The sequence below is a fragment of the Nelusetta ayraudi genome, unplaced genomic scaffold (assembly GCF_046127955.1).
Source record: "Nelusetta ayraudi isolate G7.1 ecotype Tasmania unplaced genomic scaffold, CSIRO-AGI_Nayr_v1 ptg000011l, whole genome shotgun sequence".
Taxonomy (NCBI): Eukaryota; Metazoa; Chordata; class Actinopteri; order Tetraodontiformes; family Monacanthidae; genus Nelusetta; species Nelusetta ayraudi.
In genome coordinates this window covers 10,080,901-10,103,195 of record NW_027466061.1, presented here as the reverse complement: position 1 = coordinate 10,103,195, position 22,295 = coordinate 10,080,901, and the positions used below count along the sequence as shown (strand labels likewise).

At 48.3% G+C, this 22,295-nt stretch overlaps 1 protein-coding gene across 8 annotated transcripts in view; it reads left to right on the top strand.

Annotated features, from left to right (window-relative positions):
- tnk2b (tyrosine kinase, non-receptor, 2b) overlaps window positions 1-21,846 on the top strand; it is a 37,715-nt gene extending 15,869 nt beyond the window's left edge. For 2 of the 8 annotated variants that reach the window (XR_012926210.1, XR_012926206.1), the window contains exons 3-20: window positions 6,078-6,255; window positions 6,354-6,424; window positions 8,259-8,531; window positions 8,999-9,151; window positions 9,656-9,819; window positions 10,694-10,813; window positions 11,120-11,246; window positions 11,354-11,500; window positions 11,779-11,873; window positions 12,418-12,612; window positions 12,728-12,819; window positions 13,325-13,369; window positions 14,052-14,476; window positions 15,036-16,196; window positions 17,312-17,407; window positions 18,756-18,886; window positions 18,994-19,342; window positions 20,135-21,846. Coding sequence is in view for 2 of the 8 variants with exons in the window: in XM_076020733.1 (XP_075876848.1) it covers window positions 6,078-6,255; window positions 6,354-6,424; window positions 8,259-8,531; window positions 8,999-9,151; window positions 9,656-9,819; window positions 10,694-10,813; window positions 11,120-11,246; window positions 11,354-11,500; window positions 11,779-11,873; window positions 12,418-12,612; window positions 12,728-12,819; window positions 13,325-13,369; window positions 14,052-14,476; window positions 15,036-16,196; window positions 17,312-17,407; window positions 18,756-18,886; window positions 20,135-20,141 (3,480 nt within the window). In the remaining 6 variants the exon portion in view is untranslated. Of the gene's footprint in view, window positions 1-2,359; window positions 3,158-3,647; window positions 4,269-6,077; window positions 6,256-6,353; window positions 6,425-8,258; window positions 8,532-8,998; window positions 9,152-9,655; window positions 9,820-10,693; window positions 10,814-11,119; window positions 11,247-11,353; window positions 11,501-11,778; window positions 11,874-12,417; window positions 12,613-12,727; window positions 12,820-13,324; window positions 13,370-14,051; window positions 14,477-15,035; window positions 16,197-17,311; window positions 17,408-18,755; window positions 18,887-18,993; window positions 19,343-20,134 lie in introns of those variants that run through there. The other 6 variants (XR_012926207.1, XR_012926211.1, XR_012926209.1 and 3 more) reach the window with 6 other exon arrangements.
- The last annotated feature ends 449 nt before the right edge of the window (window positions 21,847-22,295 follow it).

Here is a 22,295-nt window from a genome sequence, read left to right as displayed (position 1 = left end):
GTGTGAATGGCTCTTTGTTTGTCTTTCTATATGGTGTCTTGTCGAGGGTGGCGCCCTGCCTTGAGGTGGCATAGGCTCCGTGCAAACCCCAGTGCAGTTTGTACGGGTATAGATGGTATGGGTGGAAGAACCGGTGTCACCTAGTGGCATCACTGCAGTGCTGCAGCTTGACACACTGACCGCTGTGGGTTTAATCTGCTTAAATCAGGCGGCAGCTGCAGGCACCTGCGAGTGTCGAATGAAAAAAACAATCCAGCGTTGTTGTGCTTGCTGTCCTCATACATGTGACTGGTTCGCAGCCCAGTTACGCTTCTCACATGTCGTTCCTAAAATAATTTACTTCAGTTTTGTGAAGGGAAAAATTGAACATCTCTAATTTCCATTGAATTTCTTGTGCGCTGACTTTAGCAGCTGCAAGGTGGGCGTTTGCTTGTCCCACCTTTGTTGTCATGACAACCCCAGTCTGACAGTGTGTGTGTGTGGGTGTGGGTGTGTGTGGGATGTGTGGCAGAAAGTAGATTATTGTTGATCTTTGGCCAGACACCTGCCATATTACATTTGTGCAGGAGGCTGACAGCAAATGGGCACATTGACACATCAGAAGTCATTAGATGACACTTCTGAAGTAAAAATAATAAGGGAAAAGAATAAAATAAAATAAAAAAATAGATAATAATTATACTTAAATATTATTATTATTATAATTTTTAGTGGCGTCCTCGTAAGCAGAAACCCTTCGGCTTTTAATTAATGTTTTCCGACAACACGTCTTTTGCTTCGTCTTTTCCTTCCTCTAAAATTTAATCGAATCTTGCTAATTGAAAGGAAGAGAGAGAGAGAGAGAGAGAGAGAGAGAGAGAGAGAGAGAGAGAGAGAGAGAGAGAGAGAGAGAGAGAGAGAGAGAGAGAGAGAGAGAGAGAGAGAGAGAGAGAGAGAGAGAGAGAGAGAGAGAGAGAGAGAGAGAGAGAGAGAAGCATAAACACACCCAACAGTAAAAAAAGCAAAAAGGCAGCAGTCAACAGATTAACAAGGAAGGGAAGGCTACAAAACCTGTGAAGTTGTATAAAAAAACCCCAAAGGCAAAAAACCCCAAAGGTTGAACAGTTTTTGGCTAGAAGAGGGTGAACGGGGAGGAATGGGTCTTTGTGTCGCCGCCAAGGCTCTGAAAAACAGCTGGTGAGGGTTTGTTTATAGTCGACGGAGGGGGAGAGAGATAACATTTTTGGAGGATTAGAGGCAGGAAATAAAAAGGCAGCACCAAATAAAGAAGAAACTGCAACCGGGCCAGCCGGACCCAAGGGAGGGGAGCCGGGCGGAAAGGAGAGGGGGATTATTGAAGGGGCGAAAAGGAAAGGGAGGAGAAGGAAGGGTGAGGTGGCCGACTCCCCAGTGCCCAGGGGGGCGAGGTGTGGGAGAAGCTGATTGGCTGCCAGCAAGCGTCTGATGTTCTGATCCACCCTCAGCAGCCAGACTTGTCCCTTCGCTCCAGTAGTGGATTGACTCTGGAGACCAACGTCGCCTCTCGGTCGCACATAATCAGCCTGTACAGGTTTTCCGGTAAAAAAGTTATACAATACGCCGAATCTTTGCATCACCATCCAAGGAGCCGGAGCAGTTAAGATGCATTGGTTCCTCAATTTGTTGGTTTAATAATGCTGTTTTTTTCAAGTCAAAAATTACCTTGGTGATTAGATTTTAAGCAGCACCCAAAAATACATACTAAATGTACAAATGAAAATCCAGAAGATGGGTGAAAAATTGAGGAAAAATAAATTCTTCCTCTGTGGTTATTTCTAGGAAAGGCTGGCAGGACTAGGTGGAGGCAAAGAAGCAGGCTGTGTGTGTGTGTGTGTGTGTGTGTGTGTGTGTGTGTGTGTGTGTGTGTGTGTGTGTGTGTGTGTGTGTGTGTGTGTGTGTGTGTGTGTACGGTTGCATCACAGGAAACAATCCCTCTATCCTCCAGTTGAATGCGACCCTTTGGCCCCGGATCAAATGCTCCTCCGGGCCAGAAACCATGGAGCCTCTGTCCTCTGCACAGCGGGAGGGGAAAAGGGGGCGGGGCCAGACAGAAACGGGATCTGAAGCCGAGCACGAGGAAACGGATGATGTAAACACTCAAGATGGTACGGGGGGGGGGCACCCGAAATCTGAAATCTGAAACCAGGAGACGCTCAGTGGCACCTCCACTGACTGTCTGTCTGACTGTCTGTCTGTCCAGTTGTCTGACTGTCCAGCTGACTGACTGTCTGTCTGTCTGTCTGTCTGTCGGACTGTCTGTCGGACTGTCCAACTGTCCGACAGACAGACTGACTCACTGTCTGTCTGTTCAACTTTCTGACTGTCTGTCCGACTGACTGTCACACTGGCGGTTGGTTGGCTGGTTGTCTGACTGACTGGCTGTCTAACTGATTGGCTACCTAACAGGCTGTCTGACTGTGTGACAGTGAGTCTGAATGCTGAGTTTTCATCCTGAGCTGAGGTTTGAGTGGGTTGCTCCTATTTTTGCCCTGCTGCTTGCTGGAGGGATGGACAAGCAAACAGACAGAAGCTGCACGTCCAGAGGGAGAGGCAGTGGGGGAGCGAGTGTGAGGTGGGCAGAGAGGAGGAGGAGTATGAAGAAGAGGAGGAGGAGGAGGAGGAGGGGCTGGCTGGCTGACTGACTGACTGACTGGCTGCAAGTTCCTGCAACTGTGCAGTGAGTAACGGAGGCACATGGCTGCAGCTCAGCAGCAGCAGCAGCAGCAGCAGCAGCAGCTCCTGGTGGCTGCAGACGCCTTGTTTGTTTTCACACACTCAGGACTCCCGCAGCAGCGCCTGAGTGGGTGAAGCCAGCGAAGCGGCTTACGGAAGCATTGCCCTGCCATGGAATGTGGCAGTTTTGTACGCAGCAGGACTCTAGAAGGCTTTTCCTCCGTCTCTGGCGGGTCCGAGGAGCACCGACATTCCCAGCGGAGGCTGGGAACGCTGGAGTTGACGGGCCGTGGTGCCGGCTGGCGGGGCGAGCAGCCGCCTCTGGCAGCTTGAACCACAAAACCCCCCCAATGTTTCTGTGATTCTGTCTTTTGAATCTGTCGTTTGGACAAAGCAAATCAGGATGAGACGCTTTGGGAAGCTGAAAAAGTCTTTTCCCTTCCTGGCTCACTTCCACCTTTACAAAGTAAGTTAAATAGAGTTTTTAAAAAGATTCTTGGACACATGACATATTGTTTGAGGGGTCATGTGGTCTGCACAGATGTTTGAGTATACTGTTTTCTTTTCGTCTTGTGTGTGTGTGTGTGTGTGTGTGTGTGTGTGTGTGTGTGTGTGTGTGTGTGTGTGTGTGTGTGTGTGTGTGTGTGTGTGTGAGTACTGTCCAGCTGGACTCAGTCTGTCCTCTGAGACTAGTTGTTATTGCAGCAGGATGTTGGAGCAGAATAGGTCTGACACAGGACATGGCTTTGGCCAGGGGTGTGTGTGTGTGTGTGTGTGTGGGAATCATGCATATAGTTTCCCACATTCCTCTCCTTTCTTTTTCACTTTACTTTCTTCTATTTACTGTTTCCTGCTTGTTTTCCTTCACTTGCCAATGTCAGATTTTAACGGTGCATCTGAACCTGAAATCCTCCTTTACTCACTTCTCTTTTTTTGGTGTAAAAATGTAGGTGTGTGTTTGCATGTGACTCGTGGCGAGCTGAACTTCCCCCGCCGTGGTGAACCCGAGGCCTCGGCGGGATTCCTCAGGCTCCTGCCAGAACTGGCACCTCACGGTTCGAGTCCCTCCGGCTGTACTCATACGACGATAATAATTCCCACGTGACCTCACGATGAAGGAATCAAGAGCTGCGTTTGTCCGCAGAAGAAATGCACTTCGAGGGCTGAACGTCACCTTGCGCCCTTTGACCCCCGTTGAGACTTCAGGCGCGGCGCTGACCCGGAAAGAGGCCCAACAGGAAGCGGCTGTGCGTCTTTGGCACCTGCCGGCGAAGTAACACTCAGACGCGGACGTCCGGGGATGGGGGGGGGGGGGGGGGGGGGGGGGCAACGGTTGGCGCCTGCGGTGGAATATGGTTTGGTGATGTGCGTCGGCGGGAACGAGCGCGTGCGCTTGACGGGCTTAAAGACGTAAACCTCTTAAAAGTGGTTGCAGATTAAGGCGTTGGCCACAGTTTACAGCGAGGGAATCAGGCGCAGCTCGGAAACCAAAAACAGAAAAGGATGAGATTCGCACTGGAGGCAACGACTCTTCCCAAGATGGGGATGATGGGGATGACGACGGCTGAGTAAATGATGTAAGTTTGGATTTAGACCGTCAGCTACTGTTTCGTTGACGCCAGACAATTTCTGCTTCTGTGTATTTAAATTTTTTTTAATCAGGGGTATCAGATCAGACCAGCATTACAGTCGTAGTAATGAGAAAAAAATAAACGATTCATTCTCAGTGTAGTCCTAATTCTAGTTGAACATGTTATTTTTGGAGTCATTGATGGAATTTGTGTAGTTTTATTTGATGACACTTCTAGAGAAGACGAGTGTCGGCCGCCCAAATGGACTGAGACGATTCGCTCGTTCAGAAAGCCAGAAGCTGCGTGCAGGGAGACAGATAACTGCTGACCCACTTCTATCAGCTATGCGCAACGAATTTGCGTTGGGATGCCGACATCTGGCAAACACACCGGAGCTGCTGCTGCTGCTGCTGCTGCTGCTGCTGCTGCTGGGATTTAGCCCTCCCAGCTGATCGCCTTTACTCAGATCTGCATCAGGAAATTTGCTTTATATGGAATAAAAAAAAGAAAACCCACGGGAGTTTGCTGCCAGTTTCAGCCTGCAGGGGGCGCGCCGCTGCTGCATGCACCAGGTGTGCGTGGCTACGTGAAACACGCTGCCTAACTCGCGAGGTCGCCAGTCAATAGGAAGTGACCTCTGGCCTCCGTCGTTCAGAAGTTATAAAGACGGAGAGGAAGCTGGGAGCCCTCAGCTCCCCCCCACTCCCCTCCCCCGACCCCCCTGACCCTCCCGACCGCGGCTCAGCCTGCACAGGAAGCTCTTCATTCAAGTCTAATTGCCGCACAGGGCCGTCCTGGAGGTTCCCCTCCCCACTCCGATCAGAAGTATTTGCCACTTTGGTGAATTTGTGCAGCGACTCGCTGTGAAAAACACCAGCGGACGTGTTCGTCTTGGCCTTGGTTGGACCCAGTAACACACTCATGTCAGACTCAAAGTCCAAATCTGGCCCGTTGTGTGATTTTATGCAGCCTGTGATTGTTTCAAAATAAAAACCAGAGCTTTTCTTTTCAAATGTCAAATTGAGAAATGCCCACAAATAACCCAGAAACCTGCAACTTGTGGAAAGTTGATGCAGCATGAAGGCATTTCAGTGGACAGTGATAACTTTTAACTTAACTGTTTGATGATACATATTATCTATATGATATATATGGTAGATTGCATCTTTGTATATTTGTGTGATTTTAATTGATGGCCGTAATGAGGGTTTCTCAAGCTGATGGCTTTAAATGAACAACAGAGGTTTGTGCCAGTGACAGTTATTGTTACATCTATGCAGTCGCGGTCACATCATGTTGCAGTCCCGGATGACACCAATACTGGCCTTTAACAAAGCATTTTGGCTGCTTCTAACAGGAGGAGAAATGCCAAGTCATACATTAGCGCCATGTTGTCACAGGATCCGTCGAGTCCGTGTCTCCTCCTTTTAGCGAGCGGTTCCTCGTTTTTAGCCCCCTGACATGCAGAACCTGCTATATTCAGCCTCTTTCTCCCCCATGTCCTTATTTATGTGGCCATGCCACTTTGGGCAATCAACTTGGAGCCCGCAGTGTGCGTGTGTGCGTGTGTGTTTTTATGGCTGCCAGTGATGTAAATGTCTGAGCCTCTCTGGCAGGTATTTTAGTCGCGCTGTAAAGAATTTCCACTGAGAAACTGTGGAATTTGGCTCTCTTTACTGGCTGCTTTTTTTCTCCTTCGAGCCAATGAGAAAAAAAAAAAAAAGACTTTGTTTGCCTTTCAGTTTCTGTCCACACCCGACTTCTGCCGAGTTCCTGTGAGACGCTCATACGTGCGCGTGTTCCGCTGTCTTGCAGAAGCTGGGCAGCAGCATGCAGTGCGAGGAGGGGACGGAGTGGCTGCTGGAGCTGCTGGTGGAGGTTCAGCTGCAGCAGTACTTCCTGCGCATCCGGGACGACCTGAACGTCACGCGGCTCTCGCACTTTGACTACGTCAAGAACGAAGACCTGGAGAAGATCGGCATGGGCCGGCCTGGTGAGGAGCTGCAGCGGAGCTCTCTTTATCAAGTGATATTAAAGTAAAGTTCAGATGCGCAGATGCACTGACCTCTGCCTCTTCTCACTCTCGTGAAGGTCAGCGGCGACTGTGGGAGGCGGTGAAGAGGAGGAAGGCCATGTGCAAACGCAAGTCCTGGATGAGCAAGGTGACAAACACACACACACACACACACACGCAAGCATAGATTCACTAGCTGCGTTTCCGTGACCCCTAGAATTGCGCAAAACCTAAAAATCGGATATTGGATTAAAAGCCCCCCTAAAAAACTTTTTCAGCTCTCTAGATGACAATTTATTTAACTCTTTGTTTACAGCCTTCTGCCGACAAAGGCTGGGTTTTAGCTTCCGTCTGAAAATGCTGCTTTGTTGGACCTTCCACATATTCTTTGGTATTGTTTAAGACACAGCGTGACAGGGACCCAGATTCACGTGCAGGCGAGACAAGGGAACCCATCAACCCCTCAGCCATAAATTCCCCTCCACCCCCAACTTTATAGACGCGGGGGTCATGTGACCTCTGCTCTTGATTGGTCACACGGTTTTACCATGATGTCAAAGTGTTGCGTGTGTGTGAGAGGGAAGCCAGTGGCCTCACTGAACTCTCCTCGCTCGCTGGTACACACATGCGCACACACACACACACGCGCACACACAAACAAGCGCGCACTCAGATGCAAGTCCAGTCACAAGAGTCGTGACACAGATTCAGAGCTCGCTCCATTCACAGAGATGGTTTTCATTCAGCCAGACTTTTCCTTCCTAAGCACACAGGCAAATGTCCAGTGTGTGTGTGTGTGTGTTGGCTTTCGTGGAAGTTTTGGTACTTGTCTATAATTACGCTTGTCTCCTTCTCACTCTGTCACCATCCACAATCTGTTTCCTCAGCCCTGCTCGTGTGTGTGTGTGTGTGTGTGTGTGTGTGTGTGTGTGTGTGTGTGTGTGTGTGTGTGTGTGTGTGTGTGTGTGTGTGTGTGTGCGTGCATGGTCAGTATTATCATAATCAGACTTTTTCAAATGTGGAGGCTCCTTTTTTAAAACCCCACCAGGGGCGACGCAGAGACGTGGTATTTTAAAAGGGGCTGGGCAGCATTATGTCATGTCTGCTGCAGTGTGAATGCGAAACCTCACGCGGTGCAGAACTGTTTATATCCGAGTATGAGGCGGCGCGCCGGGGATTCGTCAGCACATCCTCCTCATTCATGATGCCAAAAACCGACTGAGGCCTCAGTTCCCGTTGATCCTGTTTTAAGTCACATCGTTTCTCCAAGACGCAATGACGCCATTTTCTTGTTTCTTGTGGTTTTTTGTTTTTGTTTGTTTGTTTTTTTTTGGTTAAAAAAAATGCAGTCAGTTTTTTTGTTGGCAAAACAAAAATCTTAATCCCGTTTTGTGACTCACTTTTTGCCAAGAACCGTGCAGCTTTAAGCAAGCTGCCTGTGCACAGCGCTCACATTGTGAGGCTTTAAATGGAAGGAAATAGGAAAACTCTTGTGGGCAAGCACACACACACACACACACACACACACACACACACACACACACACACACACACACACACAGAAAACTTCTCCGGCCTCTTAATCTAATTGCGCTCCAGATGAGCGCCTCCTAGCTGCCGAGTCATGACCAGCGGCCGGAAGTTTCTCCGTCCTCCAATAATGACGAGCCTGTGCACTCGCGTTGCGTCGCTCATTTTCTTGGGAAACTGTGAAATTTGATTTGTTTTAATGAGTTTTCAATGATTTATCAACACAATAACAAACAAACTTGAGTAGCTCATTATCTCGTCATTGCAGTTTATTTGTACAGTTTCATTTGAAAGAGGACGGTTCAGTTTGGTCTCGGTGGAATTCTTCCGGGCCTCTTCCAGGTCTTGCCCTCTGGCATCTTGGAAAACGGTGTGTTTGTGTTTGTTGAAGCCACCGGTGTTCAGCTCTGCCGCCGCAGCTCGTCTCATGTCCCGGCTGGCGTTTGTTGCAGGTGTTCAGCGGGAAGCGTCCCGACGGGGCCGACTTCCCACAGCAGGGTCAGCCCACCACCTCCTTTCGGAAGCTGTCGCCCACGCCGCCGCTAGTGCTGGGGGAGGGGCTCCTGAGCACGCAGCCCGCCGGCTCCGGGACCCTGCTGGATGTCCAGCAGCAGGCGCTGACGTGCCTCATCCCGGAGAAGGACCTCACGCTGTTTGAGAAGCTGGGCGACGGCTCTTTTGGCGTGGTGAAGAGGGGCGAGTGGACCACGCCTGCCGGGAAGATGGTGAGGAGGGCTGTAATCAGTCAGTCAGTCAATCGATCAATCGATCGATCGATCAATCAATCAATGGGATATGTACGGGCAAAAATAAGTCTCGGCTTCAGCCTACTCCTTTTTTCATTTACAGAGTTGTTTTTTGTTGTTGTGAGAGCATATATGGGTTTTTTTCTGTTTTTCTCACCTGATTGCACAAAATTTCATTATTTTACTTTGTGAACAAAAATAAACTATTCGTTCATCTTCATTATCAATGAATTATTCAATCAATCAAAAAACTTTTTTTTGTTCAGTACTAAATCACAACCAAAGGCGTTTTAAAGTGCTTTAACCTTGTTTTGGTTTATTAAAGCCTAAGTCTCGATATAGAGGAAGAGACATGTGAGACATTGCAGCGCAGCTGCTGCATATCAGTGAATCTGTGTTTGGTAAGTGCAATTTTTGGATTTTATATATTTTTTGTGCCTCTCCAGGTGAACGTGGCAGTCAAATGTCTGAAGACGGATGTGCTGAGTCAGCCGGACGCTCTGGAGGACTTCGTCTGCGAGGTCAACGTCATGCACTCGCTGGACCACCAGAACCTGATCCGCCTCTACGGTGTGGTGATCACACACCCAATGAAAATGGTACTAACACACACACACGCACACACACACACACTGACAACAGATTAAAGGACCTCTGTTGCCATTTTCACGTCTTTATTTTTCACTTGTGTCATAAATCTACATGTCAGGAATAAAACACCTTATTAACACACTGTTTGCAGCCTCCTGCAAAAAAAACCCACTGTGTGTTAACTCCCTGCTAACACTGATACCTCAGTGGACCTGACTGAACATCCCTGTGTGACATCACAACGGGCTGATCTCCTGGAAAAGCTGGAAAAATAGAAATAGAATAAAGTTTTGTCCCTTACGTCATTGACGGGGACACGTTTAAAATGAGCTATTTAAAAATCCACAAAAACAGCAAGATTCTATGCTTTATATTGAATATAATACATGTATACAGGGGTTTGCCATCGCTGTGTCTCCACTTGTGCGCCAGCCGCTTGGAGCCGGTGATGTCATCAGTTCTTCCTCTCTCTGCTCACCCTGTGTCTCGCCCCTGTGCCCTCCGCTGTGAAGGTGACGGAGCTGGCCCCGCTGGGCTCCCTGCTGGAGCGTCTGCGCTGCGTTCGTCCGCAGGGGCCCGTGCTCATCCACACCCTGTGCCAGTACGCCGTGCAGATGTCCTGTGGCATGGCCTACCTGGAGCAGAGGAGGTTCATCCACCGGGACCTGGCAGCCAGGTGAGGCGCGACGCAGCTTCAGCAGGCATGAAGAACCTCGCCTGTGTTTCCTGCTTCCCCTGGAAAAACAGCTACTTTCCAGTGTTGAGGTGCTGGTGCGTGCGTAGAACCTCTCCCTCTCCTCCACCCAGACGTTTACAGGCCAGTACAGGGAGACTTTGGCCCAAAAGCGGCAATGAGTCACTCGTGCTTGCGAGCTGAGCCGGGTGGTCTGAGGTCTTGCCTTCTGTAGCCGTTTTCGTTTCACTGCTGACGCGACTCGAAGGCAGTGGGAGGCATTAATTAGCGGTAAAAGTGAGTCATCGGCGCAGTGAAACCTGTGGTATGGATGACTGAGTAACAAACGATAGGATCATTATTTTTTTATAGTAAAATAATCGTCTCTTCACTATGACTTCACTTTAAGAGTCTGCACAGCTTCTTTTTGCATCAGCGCCTTTTAAACAGTAGTTGACATGGCGTGATTTCAATTCAGTTTAGTGGATCTATTGCCAGTAAGTACAGAATATGTTATAAACACAGTTAATCTTGATAAATACATGTATTTTGATTATGAAACTTTTTTCTTTTTTTTTGCAGAAAATGAATAGATTATTTTTACTGAACAACATTCATGTGTTTTTAGTTCTATCTGTGATTCTAAAAAAAATAATTATTCAATAAGGCATTTATTTATTTAATTTTGGCACTTTTACTCATTGTGGTGAGAAAAATCTGTTTTAGGGTATTTAAGTGTTACAAGATAATAAGAGTGTAGAAGCTCCCGGTGTTGTGAGTCAATTCTGATGCCGCACAAAGCGGTCACACGCTGTGCACATATGTTCGCATTAACAATGAACGCCGAGCCGATGAATATTTGAAACGCTTCCCGCAGGAACATTCTGCTGGCGTCAGCCCACCGGGTGAAGATCGGCGACTTTGGCCTGATGAGGGCGCTGCCGAACAACCACGAGCACTACGTCATGCAGGAGCATCGCAAGGTTCCCTTCGCATGGTGGGTGGACAAGGAGCAGTGGGAAGGAGGAAGCCGGGGGCTTTTGAGTGCACTTCACACAAGTCCATGAGAGGTTTCAAGTGTTGGGGGTGGGACCTGAATTTGTATTGTATGCAGCTGAGGAATCTGAATGGTCACGGCTGCATTCCATCCTCCATGCTGAAAAAAATCCTCTTGAAGCCAACTCGCGTGGTGGTTTCACAGGCACATTGTCAAGTCAATTCTTTACTCCTTGATGCACCAAGGATTCATTTATTATTTTGCAGTGTTTCCTCTTCAGCCGTTTGGATGTTTGTACCATTGCAGGTGCGCCCCAGAGAGCCTGAAGACGAGAACCTTCTCCCACGCTACCGACACCTGGATGTTTGGAGTCACTCTGTGGGAGATGTTCACACATGGACAGGAGCCTTGGCTGGGCCTTAATGGGAGCCAGGTGAACACACACACACACACACACACCAAAAAACATAGCCCTGCCATGAAGTGAAGGCGTTGATTCTAATCTGCGACGTCCACCGCTCCGTCTGTGTCTTGACCCAGATCCTGCACAAGATCGACAAGGAAGGCGAGCGTCTCCCCAAGCCTGAAGACTGCCCGCAGGACATCTACAACGTCATGCTGCAGTGCTGGGCTCAGAAGCCCGACGACAGGCCCACCTTTGTGGCCCTGCGCGAGTTCCTGCTGGAGGTGCGAGGTTGAACATTCTGCGCTCCAGTTTAACATGGAAAAACACTTGCATTGCAAGAGATGGTGGTATTGGACACCTTCAGCTGAAATTTTCTTCCCACATGTGGGAAAAATGAAGGCATTCAAGGCATTCTCTAGTATTCTACTCTATTGTATTCTACACTGTGTATAAAAGTCACTTAGTTCCACCAGGTAGAATTACTGGGAATTACAGTCTAGTTATTTATTTATATATATATATATTTTTTAATCACTACTTTTTTCTCTGCGTCTCTCAGACGATGCCCACAGACATGTGTGCTCTGCAGGACTTTGACGAGGCCGACAAGCTCCACATTCAGGTCAATGACGTCATCACCATCATCGAGGGGAGGTGAGTGTGTTGTTGACTTTGCTCGCTCGCCTGTCCTCCTCCTCCATCTTCTCAACATCAGGAGTCGCTACAGCCGAACAGCTCTCTCCATCCTCCGTATCCTCCAGTCATCTTCCCTGTTCCTGCTTTACGCACGTGAAAAAACCATCTCAGTCTGACGTCTCTGGTTTTATCTCCACAAAATCCAACGTATGCTTCACCTGATCCTGTCCATCCAGGTCACTTCCACCGAGAAGCTCAACCTTTTGACCTCTGCCGCCTCCTGTCTTTTCCTCCTGACAACATTGCTGCTCTGGCCATTCTTTGTGCCACTTTTTCTTTCATTCTTGTTGCCACTCCTTTGTCCACCCACTCCAACCTGCTTGCACATGCTTTTTCCTCACCTCTGTTGCTCTGGACTGCTGATCCAAAGTGCTTAAAATCCTCCTCCTTCTCCCTAGGAAATTTGTTCAGTAGACCTCAGTCGCTCTAACCTTGAAAAGCCACCCTCGGACCACCCAACAACCTCATCAAGCTCCTTTCCTGTTGCTCTCTGTCTCTTTAGGGCCGAGAACTACTGGTGGAGAGGTCAGAACAAGCGCACGCTGAAGTTGGGACAGTTCCCCAGAAACGTGGTGACGTCGGTCGCGGGTCTGTCGGCTCACGACATCAGCCGGCCGCTCAAGAACAGCTTCATCCACACGGGACACGGAGACTCCAACCCCCACCGCTGCTGGGGCTTCCCCGACAGGATCGACGAGTAAGGACCGGCTCGCCCTGTTCTCATGTGCTGCAGTGATCAGAGGTTTCCAGCAGATGGCAGCTGCGCTGTGTCATAATGTTGCGTCCCCTTTTCAATCCTCCTCCAACACTAGCTTGTACCTGGGGAACCCCATGGACCCTCCTGACGTCGTGGGTGTGGACTTGGACAGTGCGCGTCCCACGCAGCTGCCTGGCCGCTCTAAAAGTGAGTGTTTGATCCGTAAACGATAGAAACCCGGCGCTCACATCCGCAGCACTTCAGTCAGTGCTGGAGATGGACGTCAAGCTCTGCTCTAATGTCACTTTTTTGTTAAACTAATCGTGTAGCTGTTTTTATTTACCCTGCCAATCCTCGCTGCAAGCCTCGTGCCGGAGGTTGTAAACTAATGGCAGCGTCGCAATTTTCCGTTTTGTTTTAATAATCAACTTTCTTTAAAATGCTTTTTTTTTCTTACAAAGATCACAGTGAACAAACCACCAGCATCAGACGTGTTCAGTTAACAACATAGAGTAACTAAAGGACAGAACACAGGCCATATACTTCTTAAACTGAGTTGAAAGAAGAGGAGTCATCTTTGACCTTTTTCTTGCCAAACTTACAATCGCTGCCTCACACTCGTTTCTCCACCTTCTCCTGATCTTTTGCTTCTATTTGTGCTGCTTTCTGCTGCTTCTTTTGCAACGCCGGGATTTTCCTCTTCATTTTCCAGAGGAGCCGCCTCCCCGGCCTCCACAGCCGGTGGTGCTGATCAACAGTAAGTTGTGATTTTGCTTGGCAGCTCCTCACTCACTCACTCACTCACTCACTCACTCACTCACTCACTTCCTGTTTCCTCCCCTTGAAGATGCATCACTTTCCTCTTTTTCTTTGCCTCCCTGTCCTGAGACCAGTTGCTTCCATCTAACAGGTTCCTGTGGTGTTTTTGCTGCGCACCGCATAAGTTAACTAGAAGTTTGGGGATTCTCGAGCTTTGTGCTTTGCTGCAGGGATGTAATGGCAAATTTCTTCATCAACAGAAGTCACAGCATCACAGCGAAGTGATGGGAGCATGTGACTCTTTCCAGCATCACATCCTCAGGACAGATTGTGCAGTCTTTTTATCAAGGCTGCAGAGAAGAGCAGGGGGATGCGGGGATTGCAATTACCCATCATCCTTTGCACTCTGCTCATCCGTACTGACCTAGTTGTAGAGTTACAATGGCAGACACTGTGTGTGTCTGTTGCACACATTGTGATATTAAAAGTAGAATTGCTGCTTTAAAAAAACTTTTATCCAAGTCCTTGTCTGCTTTTTCTTTTGTAATAAATATTTTAACATGAACTTGTTGGCAACACGTGTATCTTGAATGCATCAATACATCTCTCACATCATCGTTACACCCTTGGTGTGAGGTGCTCACAAACTGTTGTGTTGTGTTGTGTGTCTGTGTCACCAGAGCCTTGTTACGATCCGGTCAACGACGACGAGGATCTGACGTCAGTTGGACTCAAGAGACTTTCGCTTCGTAAAACCGGTTCGGTCAAGGGATTAAAGCTGAAACCAGCCGCCTGGGTCTCCGCCTCCAAGCAGGTGATTGGTCGGACCGTGGGGCCGGGCTGCGGTGCCGGCGGCGAGGTCTCCCTCATCGACTTCGGCGAGGAGTTCTCTTCCGCCACGCCCTCGCCAGTGGTCAGCCAGATTCCTGTCGTGGCCAAACTGGTCCTGGAAGCGGAGAACCTCCTGGACCGGACGCCGCCTCAGAGCCCATGCAGGACGTTGCCCCGCCCCCTTCACCCCACGCCGGTGGTGGACTGGGACGCCCGGCCGTTGCCGCCGCCACCGGCCTATGACGACGTGGCGCAGGACGAGGACGATATGGAGGTACGGTAGGAGGTGATACAAGTCATTCTGCATTACGACAACATCAACACTTAAAGTGGTTGGATCTTCTTTCATCAGTCCAGTTCAAGTGGACCAGTAAGACCAGTTACATTGCTGGTCTGTGGGCTAGTTATGATGCATTACGGCGAAACTAAACTCTTGCCGAAGTCCAAAACGAAAGTGTGTTTTTTTTCCGCCCAGAGATGCCTTCAGGGGCAATTTTGTCCCTCTTTTAACGTGAAAATTCTGTCCACTTCTGATAAAAACTGCTCCAGCTGCAGCATCAGCAGTCATCTGCAGGAGCAGTGAACTCATCGCTCCTGGATCTCGCTCACATTTATTGAAATGGAAGACTTGACTAAGTAATAGACTAAGTAATGGAATAGTCAAGTAATAGACTTGACTAAGCTGGTTATGGAACTCACTAAAATTTTAAGAGCGATTAAGATCTGCTGGAGGTTGGAAGAAGAAGCTGGAGATCATCATCATCATCATCATCTTCATGTTTTCTTTCTGAAGCTGCTGCTAATCTGCGCCTGTTGTTCGTGCCTCTGCTCAGGTGAGCTCCATCAACGGCCCCGAGCAGCAGCAGCAGCAGCAGCAGCAACAGGAAGAGGAAGAGTGTCAGAGTCAAGACTTCGTCCAGGACGAGGCCGCCTCCCCCTTGGGGCCGCAGCTGGAGGCTGAGGTTCTGGCCTGCAGGACCTCGGACAGAGCCTCCCTGGAGGACAACCTGTTCCTGCCCAGCAGGCAGAGCCAGGGGCTGTCCGCCTCCTTCTCCCAGTCGGCCGAGATCTTCCAGGAGCTGCAGCAGGAGTGCATGAGGAGGCTCAATGTGCCGGCCGTGGGCGCCGCCCACTCCGCCTCGGGTGCGCACGCTCAGGATGGACAGCAGGACGGCGGCGAGGACAGACCCCAGATCCCGCCGCGGGTCCCCATCCCTCCTCGCCCCGTCAAGAGGGGCGACTACTCGTCCGCCCGCTGGTCGCGCGACCTGTCCTTGACGTCGGCGGAGCCCAGCAGGGATGTTGTTCCAGACTCGGGCAAGGACCGCCCACCTCAGGTGCCCCCCAGGGACCCTTTCTCTCAGCCGGGCTCCCGGACCCCCAGCCCCATGGGCCTGGCGGTGGGCTCCCCCCATCAGAGGGCCTACTCAGTCAGCCCGACCGCCACGCACACCCCCGCCCTTGTCTCTGGCGCCCCCTACAGCTCCTACCTCTCCACCTCACCGGCCAAGCACATGCCCACCACGCACAGCTTCGGCTCCGACCCCAAATACGCGGCACCTAAAGTCATCCAGGCGCAGGGGAGGGACGGCGCCAGCAGGGGGCCCTGCATCCTCCCCATTGTCCGTGACGGACGCAAAGTCAGCAACACGCACTACTACCTGCTGCCAGAGAGGCCGCCCTACCTCGACCGCTACGACCGCTTCTTCCGAGAGGCGGAGAGCCTGTTGCCGCCAGGCAGCGGCCCCGAGGAGAGGCTGGCTCGGCCGGCCAACACGGCCACTGTCAGACCCATGCTGGTGGGCGGACAGGCTTGCCCGGGTCAAGCTCAGGGGCTGGGCGAGCTGAAGGCCAACTTCTCCTCCAACAACAACAGTGGCCTGGGTGGGCTGCGGCCGGCGATGAAGACGTCAGTCAGCCTCCCTCGCGTCTCCTCAGATGGGCCGACGGGCCCGGCGGACGCAGGAGGGAACTCGGCCGACAGAGTCAGACTGGTAGGCCCCACTGCGCCGCTTAATTCCCAATTGATGGTATGTGGCGGAAGGCTGCATAAACTATGTTTTTTAATCGAGGCTGAACTGAGTGTGTCTCCACTGAAAGACTTGAGTAATTCACACCTTTAGGTATAAAAAGTCCCCGGGATGCCAATTATTATTAAATGCTTTTTCAGGAAAGGACATTAAAAGTGAAGACCTTAAACTAGAGTGTTTTCCTATTACCAAGCGTTGTCGCCATGCAGCCTGCAGATAAAACATCAGCTCTTTATAACCCAGCAGTACAACTGTAACAGGATGCCGTCAGCAGAAACGTAAAGGCAACGCTCGCTTCATTGTGAGTTTTGTTAAGCTTGTGCAGACATTGACCACAAGGGGGCAACAGAGGGTAATTTTTGTTTGGTGGTGGTGATTTAGTGGTGAACAAACATTTCTCCGTTGCAGTGACAGATTTCTGCTGTCTATAGTAACCGGCAGCCTAAACCTGGATTTTATCTTTTTTCCCCTTCTTCCTTTGGGCTAATTTCAGTCATACGACAGTGTCGTCTTTTCCATATCAAAATTTCCTCTGTATTGAATTGCAAAGCCCAGAGAGCAGAGCGCGAATTGTTTAATGTTGGCCAATTGATTCCGCCTCTCATTGGACCCGATTGAGCTGATCTCCACACCAAAGGCCCACCATTGATTGGGCTTCTTTTTCTCCCTTTCCATTGCATGAAAAAATCTTTAGCCACACATGAAGCACAGTTGGATAGTTCACATGTTAACTGAACTACAGCGGACACGTGCTTTGTTTAATGGCGTGCATAAAACAAATAGTGGCTGATAAACGCAATTAGTGGAAAAGTGGAGAAACACTTATGGTGATGAGTTTACTCGTGGCCTTTGGAGAAATGACTTAATCATCTTTCTTTGGATTGGCTGCAGCTACTGAAAGCCTGGACAGGTTGTGATTAAAGTAAAGACACTCAAGTTAATAATAAATATCAAATGTTGTTTTTCATTTCATTATGTTTTTCTGCAGAGTTTAGAAAGAGTCAAAGAAAAGCAGAACTGGGTGGGTTGTGCATGTGTGTGGTTTGTTAACTCTGCTGATGTTTTGTCACATGATGCAGGTGCAGGAGGCTGTTCACGGTGTTACAATAGAGGAGTGCCAGGCAGCCCTGCAGAACCATAACTGGAACGTGCAGAAAGCCATGCACTCCCTTAAAGTGAGTTATTAGCACACTGCATTTTGAGATCACACACACACACACACACACACACAAACACACACACACACACACACACACACACACACACACACACACGCATGCCACACAAGACTGTCTGGGATGGATTTTAATCAATATTCAGCTTTGATATTGTGATTTCCATTTTACTGTTTTACTATTTCAGTCGAGTTGCAGGTGGCTTTTTAGTTTTTGCCATCTGCTGCAGAAATTTACACCCTAACGTGCCAAATTTAGCATGTTTAGTTTAGCGGTTCTTAGAGCTTCACTGTAAATTGCAGCTTGCAGGAAAATGTTTTGTAAAAGCAGAATCCAGCCACCTTTACAGCTTTTACTGTAACATAATATAGTTTGTTTAATATATCAAATTTAATTTGTTGTAAACAACATTCACTGAATGGGTTCATTTGGCATCTAGTTTCCAGTGTAGAGGCTGCGTCTGTCACTCTTTTTTTTTTAACCAGATGAAGGCTGTAAAAAGACTGAGAGACTTTAAGAAAACTTGAGGACATGGCAGCACAGGGTCATGTGTGTACGGTCAAAACGTCGTTGGTTTCTCCGCTGCGTCATCTGTGACACTCTGCTAGAAAGTTGTGAGCAGCTTTGCTCTATAGTTTTAGTTTGATCCAGCTGCAAAAGCACCACTGAGATCAATTCCTTGTTGTAGGAGGTACTTGGACGTGGTTGTTTCCGTAAGTGAAGTACAGTGCGCTCTTGCCTGGCGGTATTGACTCAGCTGTCTTGGAAGGAAGCCGTAAACTTGAGCGGGTGCAAGTGAACTTCCGCACAAATTTATTGCCACCGTCCATCAAAGTAAAGGCCGCGGGAAGCGCAACGCTTATGTTACAGCGTGGCCGCCTGCCGCTGAAGGCCATCCGGAGTTGTGGAGGCTAAACAGCGTTCAGCTGCTGCTGCGGAGGCGGAGGAGTCCTCGGAGGGCCACTAGGCAGCGCAGGCTCCCAGCCCTTTTCCGTAATAACTTCCTCTGATACGTGCGTTAACGGCAAACGGGTCGTGATTTAAAGTTGACGAATGTCGTTTTTATCTAACGGTTCCGTATCGCATCGCATCGCATCGCATCGCATCACCTGAGCAACTTTTGTGCAACCCTTGTGGGAGAGCTGGGTCAGCGCTGCAATAAATGTTAAAAAAAAGTCCTTGTGTGTGCAGAATGTTTCAGCTGCCCTTGTGCCGGCCACGTGGGAAAGCTTCACAGCTCCTTTAATAATGGCAGCAAACTTAAAGACTCGAGCATAAAAACAAAGAATTCAATGTCCGCTTGGGGGCGCGTTGCGTTCGCGGCCTAACTTGCGTTTGCTGCATGCAGGTGGAGCAGCTGTTCTGTCTGGGGCTGAGCAGCAGAGCCGAGTGCCTGAAGCTGCTGGAACTGTGCGAGTGGAACCTGGAGGTGGCCAGCACGCAGATGTTGGACAACTACGGATCCGTGGCCAGGCAGAGGTACGGTTCGCTCTAGGATTCAACCGCTGGAATCAGGACTCTCAAGCAAATGAAGGACACATGTTCAGTTTTGATGTCCGTCAGTAAGCAAGAGTTTTGTTCTTCAGCTTAGAAGCGCTGAACAACTCTCATCCGCCTTGGTCGTAAACAGTTCCTCACCAAACCTGCTGCCTGCTGGTCAGAGAAGCACTGGACCAATCAGCATCCTTTGGCGGGGGAGCGATGCGGGAATGTTGATGGTTTTTAGCGAGCGTTCCAGGGTCTTCATCAGCTTCCTGTTGCTGCACAGCTGGTTTAGGTGTGTCATCCCAAAAATATCCAGCAGCTGAGTTGTCTGAGAGCGACGGCGGAGTTACACCCTGGATAAGTGGCCAATTCATCGCGCGGCCTCACAGAGAGACAGACAATGGCTCACACTCACAGGACATTATGTTAGTGTTCCTTCTTCAGCCTCAGGTTTGTGTCTGTGGATGAATCACATTTTATGTGTCCAGGTCTCTGTTCGTCTTAGTCTACAGGCAGACAAAACAAGATCTTTGATATCTGAAAAAGAAATTGGAAATCAAGTCTTGCAAAACCCAGACAATAAAATAAACTGACCTGTGTTTGGGGTTTATGTTTTATGACAAACTCATTGAGGTGCATCTTGTGCTGATGGTTGTTTAAAGTCACTCCTACCAGGACGGTTGATGCATTTTGCCAAAAGCGAAACTGGAAAGGAAAAGAGGAGTGGGAGAACGTGGCAGAACCTGCAAAATCCACGCTGAAAGGCACCGCCTCTGGAGAGTCGAGCCCGCAACCTTTCTGACCACTTGGCGACAGTGCAGAGCCGTGCTTTGAGTTTAGCCACTGCCGGGACTTTGTCTCCACAAAATGAGCTCCGTCAGCGTGGCGCTGACACCGGGTCAGGCCGGTGACGTTTGTCTTGGGGACGCGAGCCGTTAAGCCGTTGCTCCCCGCTGAGGCGGAACCTGCTGGAGGTTTTCCCCTGGTTGCGGCAGGTTAGCGGCAGATTAATCGGCGCTCCGTTAATGAGGCGGACCTTCCGGTTCGGCTGCTCGTCTTTGGAAGTTTTCTTTTCTCTGTTTTGTTGATCTTTTTCTGTAGATTTTCATTTGAGAAGTGGCGGCCCTCTGTTATACAAGACAGTGTTAACTTTTTCACTGTTAATTTAAGAGGATTTGCTCTGCCAACATGATTTTTTTTTTTCCTTATGAAGTCTAATCTAAAGCTTCTCTCTGTTTGCAGACAATGACAGAAGCCTTGAGCTGCTGAGCTCTGACTGGAACTTCAGCCTCGAAGGACCTGGATTGGCTCTGGACGCTCCGCTCTCGCCTCCCATCTCCACATCTTCCCCTGAATCAAGGACATTCTCACTCAGCTGGCTCAGAACTTTGCTGTGTTTCCAACCACAGGTTCAAAGACAGATCACACCAGTTATTATTTGACTCTGGTGTGAAACTGTGGGTTTACGAAGAAATCGAGGAACAGCTGAGGAAAAGTCAAACTCTTCTTTGATTTCTCTCTCAGTTTACTGTGAATCCATTGACCGTTCTTTTCCTGCTTCGCTTTTGGTAAAATGCATCAACACTCCAGGTGAAAGTGACTTTAAACAACCATCAGCACGAGATGCACCTTAATGTGTTTGTCCATTGAACGGACAGAGCAGAGGCAGGACTTCCAGGTCACATGATCGAAAACACAAAACTCAAACTCAAGTGTTTATTTGATTGTTTGGTTTTGCAAGACTTGATTTGCTGAATTCCAATGTTTATTTATATATATTTTTTTCAGTTTCAAAGGTCGTGATTTGACAGACTGTTAAGAGGCACAGAGACCTGGACACGTAAAATCTGTTTCATTGTCTTTAAATTCTGTTTTCCAGATAAAATTTATTGGATTCCCGTCCTTAACAGACTAAACACTGTAACTCCTCATTATTGATGACTCGCAGCAAGCATTAAACTTGACTCTTTAAGACAGATGTGCAAGTTTATGACTCCCACATCTTCTGTTCAGAATGTCAATTGGGGAAAAAAACTACTACATAAAAGAATGCAGATGCAAATACCCAATTTTTAACATTCTTGATCGTGCTGCTGAGTTTTTGCTTAAGATTTAAGGAAAAATGTGCAAAATGAAACTTTAGTTTGCAGGGATAAAAACACCAAACAAAACCAGGGTCAACCTCAATTTGGAGTGTAGAGTTGTTTTCAATACTAAGTTGACAGAGAGGCTTTTCAAGCATGATCCAACTCTTTCTGTGCTGCCCAATTTTAATTTTTAATTTCTTTATTTTCTACCTTATTTGCGAGGAGCAAAATAAAGAGCAGCCCTTTCACGCACAAAAAAAACAATGTACTCAGTTCTGAAGGATAAAGAGGCTGATTTTTTGTATATGTCAGTTAGTAGAAGGTTTCCCCCACGTCCAATAAGGCTGCTATAGAACCTATAACCTCCTGGCTGAATCAAACTGTTCCTGTCGTGAGTACAGTAAAAGTCGTCCTTATGCACTGGGTCAGTCTGAAGCTGACTTGTGCCCATCGGAGCTCCCAATAAGTCTGTGCACGTCCTGTGTGTCTTGCAAAGCTGCTGTAGTTGTACTGACGGACTCAAGCAAACCTTCTGGTTGTTCTTGTTGACCTGATGTAACTGTCGTCCCAGTGTCAGAAGGAGGTAATCAAAATGAAGCTAATAATAATAGTAATAATAATAATAACAATAATAATAATAATAATAATAATAATGATAATAAAATAAGTCCACGTTGTTTTTGCTGTTTTCCTCACAATTTCTATTTTTTTAATGTCACCCCCAGACCCTAATGTCTTATTTTAAAAACCTACTGTATGTTCACTTATTGATGTTCTTACCTTCCTGGGTCAATGGAAAATGTTAAGAGAAGTTCATGCTGCCAAGTTTATAAATGTATTTTTTATTAAAGAATGAAGTATTTTGTACCCCTTTTTCGTTGACTACTAATTTTGTGACAGTTTTGGCATTTGACATTTTGAGACTGCATTCTTTCACTTCATTTAATGATTGCCCCAATTTGGGGCAATTCTGAGTTGGGAGCCCCATTAAAAAAACAAAACAAAACAAAAAGAAAGCTGTGCTATTTTACCTATTTTCATAATAGGTTCTTATAAAACTATAACCCCTGTGAGATTAAGGAAAATCTGAGTTGGACCACCATTTTACGAAACAACAACACAAAACCTAAGTGGATAGTATGACTGTTGTTTCCGATATAAATTTCAGATGTGTTAAACCTCAAGGGTTCAGCAAACTCTAATTCTGATCCACCTTTCCCCTGGGTTTACTTACCCTGGGAAAACTCTGAGTATCTCTGAGGAAACTTGAAGAAGAAGAAACAAAACGAGGCTTCCTATTGGCTTGTGTAAAACAA